This window comes from Babylonia areolata, chromosome 20 (genome assembly GCF_041734735.1).
Source record: "Babylonia areolata isolate BAREFJ2019XMU chromosome 20, ASM4173473v1, whole genome shotgun sequence".
Taxonomy (NCBI): domain Eukaryota; kingdom Metazoa; phylum Mollusca; class Gastropoda; order Neogastropoda; family Buccinidae; genus Babylonia; species Babylonia areolata.
In genome coordinates this window covers 15,743,525-15,748,524 of record NC_134895.1, presented here as the reverse complement: position 1 = coordinate 15,748,524, position 5,000 = coordinate 15,743,525, and the positions used below count along the sequence as shown (strand labels likewise).

Genomic DNA, 5,000 nt, shown 5'->3' with positions numbered 1-5,000 from the left:
GGGATGCGGTTGGCTAGTGTTTGTTAGGAAGGAGGGGGGGGTGCTTTGTTATGTGGGGGTGATGTGGTGGGCTAGTGTTTGTGAGGAAGGAGGGGGTGGTTCTTTGGTATGTGGGGGTGGATGTGATGGGTTAGTGTTTGTGAGGAAGGAGGGAGGGGGGGTTCTTTGGTATGTGGGGGGATGTGGTGGGCTATGTTTGTGAGGAAGGAGGGAGTGGGGGTTCTTTGGTATGTGGGGGGATGTGGTGGGCTATGTTTGTGAGGAAGAAGGGGGGGGGGGTCTTTGGTATGTGGGGGATGTGGTGGGCTATGTTTGTGAGGAAGGATGGAGTGGGGGTTCTTTGGTATGTGGGGGGATGTAGTGGGCTATGTTTGTGAGGAAGAAGGGGGGGGGGTTCTTTGGTATGTGGGGGTGATGTGGTGGGCTAGTGTTTGTGAGGAAGAAGGGGGGGGGGGTTCTTTGTTGTGTTGGGGGATGTGGTGGGCTAGTGTTTGTTAGGAAGAAGGGGGGGGGGTTCTTTGGTATGTGGGGGTGGATGTGGTGGGCTAGTGTTTGTGAGGAAGGAGGGGGGGGGGGTTCTTTGGTATGTGGGGGTGGATGTGATGGGCTAGTGTTTGTGAGGAAGGAGGGGGGTTCTTTGGTATGTGGGGGATTGTGGTGGGCTATGTTTATGAAGAAGGAGGGTGTGTGTGTGTGTGGGGGGGGGTCTTTTGTATGTGGGGGGATGTTGTGGGCTATGTTTGTGAGGAAGGACGGGGGACGTTCTTTGGTATGTGGGGGGAGGGGGATGTGGTGGGCTATGTCTGTGAGGAAGAAGGGGGGGGGGGGGTATTTGGAATGTGGGTGTGGGGGGGGGATGTAATGGACTAGTGTTTGCGAAGAGAGGGGGTTGGGTGGGCGGGGAGGTGCGGAGTTGTTTTGTTTGGAAGAATTTTGTTTAATGTCCCGTCACACATTTCGGTGGTTGAAGACATTAAAGTATTTATGAATACATTTGAGTATTATCGGTTAGAAGGGGTGGGAGATGTGAATAAATGGGGAGTTGGTGGAAACTGGGCAGATGAGGGTGAAATGAGGGTGAAATTTGAAAACAAATATCTAAATACAATTACATGAAATTACTTAAAGGACTTCGTAAAAGAGAAGAGGTTAAACTGACAAAACGAAACAACTGATAATGAATGCAAAAAGTCAAAAACATCAACGTTCTCAGTCACTTGTGAAGACACAATTTTGTGTACATAAGGCTCCATCAAGCTACAGTAAAAAAAAATTATATGCTTTATTGTCAGCTTACTAAAGCATATGCACTTGACATTGGAACAATACTTGGTCCGTAATGAATTTGATAATAGTCTGAGAGCTAAGCTCAGAATTGGTCTGCGAATCGGACCAAAGTCTGAGAGAGTCAACTGACGAGGTTTTCACATGCATTATAAAAGTCTCCTTCTAGTATATTGCTTATTTCCTTGCATGACAATGGGCGATATACCTTTATACTATCTGCATGATTCATGGCTCCCCCTTTTTGCTGCCCTGCCTGCTTGGTCGTTGTAAAGGAAGGGTGGGCGAGGTGTGGTGCGGTGGGCTATTGTTTGTGAGGAGGGAAGAGGGGTGGGGGGGTTGTAAAATTGTGTATGAGAGAGAACGTGTGTGTGTGTGTGTGGGGGGGGGGGGGGGTGTGTGTGCGTGTGCATGTGTGTGTCTGTGTGTGTGTGTGTGTGTGTGTGTGTGTGTGTGTGTGTGTGTGTGTGTATGAATGTGTGTTGTGTGTGTAGGATGAGGGAGGTGGGAGGTCGGTGTTGTGTGTGTGTGTGTGTGTGTGTGTGTGTGTGTGTGTGTGTGTGTGTGTGTGTGTGTGTGTGTATGTGTGTGTGTGGATGAGGGATGTGGAAGGTCGGTGTTGTGTGTGTGTGTGTGTGTGTGTGTGTGTGTGTGTGAAGTGCGGATTAGAATAAAGGAAGTCAGACTTTGAACTTCTTTGAGATATAATCTTTGTCAAAGATTCAGGTCACAGCAGGAATCCTCTGTTAGCCCATGCAGACACTGGTTTCTGAGAATGTTTCTGTTTCCTTGCTTTGTTTTGTTTTGTTTTGTCGCTATTGTTGTTTAAACACAGTTTCACTGGACAAGCACCACGAATTTCAAAAATCATGCTATTGAAATTTCAGCAGTCACGTTCGGTAGCTTAACATTTGATTTTTTTTAAGTGTGTGTGTGTGTGTGTGTGTGTGTGTGTGTGTGTGTGTGTGTGTGTGTGTGTGTGTGTGTGTGTGTGTGTGTGTGTGTGTGTGTGTGTGTGTGTGTGTGTGTGTGTGTGTGTGTTTAAATGCATGGAAAAGTGCAACTGAAGATGTTTTACATGGAAAGGTGCTGTTTTAACTGAATTCTTCTTCTTCTTCTTCTTCTTCTTCTTCTTCTTCTTCTTCTTCTTCTTCTTCTTCTTCGTTTTCTTCTTCTCATCGTCATCATCATCATCATCATCAACATCATCATCTTCATCTTCATTATTACTATTACCACCCTTCTTCTCCTTCTGATTATTATCGTTATCATTATCCCTACTACTACTACTGCTACTACCACTACTGCTGCTGCTGTTAGTACTACTGATAATAATCGTCTTCATGGTAGCAGCAGCAGTAGTAGTAGTAGTAGTATCATCATCATCATCATTTATTATCATTAGTATTATTATTATTATTATCACTACTACGACTACTACTACAACTACTGTGTGTTGCTGCTGCTGCTGTTGCTGTTACTGATAATTATTGTCATCATGGTGGTAGCAGTAGTAGTAGTAGTAGTGGTGGTGGTGGTAGTATCATCATCATCATATTCTTATTTTTAGTAGTTGTAGTATCATTATCATCACACTCACACACACACACACACACACACACACACACACACACACACACACACACACACACACACACACACACACACACACACACATATATATATATATATATATATAATGGAATGTGTGTGTGTGTGTGTGTGTGTGTGTGTGTGTGTGTGTGTGTGTGTGTGTGTGTGTGCGTGTGTGTGTGTGTGTGTGTTTATCACCACGACAGCTGCTCCCGGATCACCAGGCCCACCTGATGGGCTGGTTGCCCACCCCGCTGCCGTCGAACGTGAAGCTGGTGCTGACCACGGACCCCCGCAGACACGGCGTGCTGGGCCACCTCCAGCAGGGATGCCTCAGGGACTCCCCGTCCAGCTTCCTGCAGCTGCAGCCTCTTGGGGTGCCTGAGTGCCGACTGCTGCTGCAGCACTTTCTATCTGCCTGCAATAGGTATTTGTATTTGTATTTGCATTTCTTTTTATCACAACGGATTTTTCTGTGTGAAATTCGGGCTGCTCTCCCTAGGGAGAGCGCGTCGCTATAATACAGCGCCACCCATTTTGTATGTGTGTGTGTGTGTGTGTGTGTGTGTGTGTGTGTGTGTGTGTGTGTGTGTGTGTGTGTTGTTGTTGTTGTTTTTTCCTGCGTGCAGTTGGTTTTTTTTAATTTGTTTTTCCTATGTAGTGTGTGGGAGAGGGGGGGCGGTTTTGGTGGTGGTGGGGGGTGGGGGGTGGGGGTGTGTTGCGGTGAGGTGTAGTGGTGTGTTGGTTGTTCTGTGCTGTGCTATGTTGTACTGTGCTGTGCTGCATTGTTGTACTGTATTGTGTTTTACTGCGCTGCTCTGTAGTGTACTGTTGTGGGGTTTTTTTTCATGGATACTTTATACAGCGCCTATCCTCGGTCGGAGACCAAGCTCTAAGCGCTTTACAAACACGTAGTCATTTGCACAACAGGCTGCCTACCTGGGTAGAGCCGACTGACGGCTGCCTTTGGGCGCTCATCATTCGTTTCCTGTGTCATTCAATCAGATTTCAGGCACGCACACATACACACTCAGACAGACATGCAACATTTTACGTGTCATGTAGGCAGCCATACTCCGTTTTCGGGGGGGTGGATACTGGGTATGTTTATGTTTCCATAACCCACTGAACGCTGACATGGATTACAGGATCGTTAACGTGCATATCAGATCTTCTGCGTGCATATGCACACGAAGGGGGGGTTCAGGCGCTAAGCAGGTCTGCACATATGTTGACGTGGGAGATCGGAAAAAAATATCTACCCTTTACCCACCAGGCGCCGTCAGAAGATTCGAATCCGGGACCCTCAGATTGAAAGTTCAACGCATTCGGCTGTTGTAAGATACTGTACTGCGCTATGTTATGCTGTGTTGTGTTGTGCTTCTCGTGTCGGGTCCTATCGGAGACCTCTGTCTTTGTTGTCTTGTGTATTCTGGTGTATGTGGGGGTGCGGGACAGTGTGCGTTAGGAGGTGGGGGTGGAGGTGGGGTGGACGAACTTGAGGTGTGTGGATGCTTGTGAATGGAGGATCTTCAGGTGTGTGGACGTGCGTGTATGGAAGATCTTGAGGTGTGTGGATGTTTGTGAATGGAGGATCTTGAGGTGTGTGGATGTTTGTGAATGGAGGATCTTGAGGTGTGTGGAAGCTTGTGAATGGAGGATCTTGAGGTGTGTGGACGTGCGTGAATGGAGGATCTTGAGGTGTGTGGACGTGCGTGTATGGAGGATCTTGAGGTGTGTGGACGTGAGTGTATGGAGGAACTTGAGGTGTGTGGACGTGAGTGTATGGAGGATCTTGAGGTGTGTGGACGTGCGTGTATGGAGGATCTTGAGGTGTGTGGATGTGCGTGTATGGAGGATCTTGAGGTGTGTGGAAGCTTGTGAATGGAGGATCTTGAGGTGTGTGGAAGCTTGTGAATGGAGGATCTTGAGGTGTGTGGATGTTTGTGAATGGAGGATCTTGAGGTGTGTGTGAATGTGCGTGAATGGATGATCTTGAGGTGTGTGGATGTTGGTGAATGGAGGATCTTGAGGTGTGTGGAAGCTTGTGAATGGAGGATCTTGAGGTGTGTGGATGCTTGTGAATGGAGGATCTTGAGGTGTGTGGATGTTTGTGAATGGAG

At 47.5% G+C, this 5,000-nt stretch overlaps 1 protein-coding gene across 3 annotated transcripts in view; it reads left to right on the top strand.

Annotated features, from left to right (window-relative positions):
* LOC143295255 (NACHT and WD repeat domain-containing protein 2-like) overlaps nucleotides 1-5,000 on the top strand; it is a 92,018-nt gene that overhangs the window by 68,346 nt on the left and 18,672 nt on the right. For all 3 annotated transcript variants that reach the window (XM_076606838.1, XM_076606840.1, XM_076606839.1), the window contains one exon: nucleotides 3,084-3,304. In XM_076606838.1, the coding sequence (XP_076462953.1) occupies nucleotides 3,084-3,304 (221 nt within the window). The remainder of the gene's footprint in view (nucleotides 1-3,083; nucleotides 3,305-5,000) is intronic.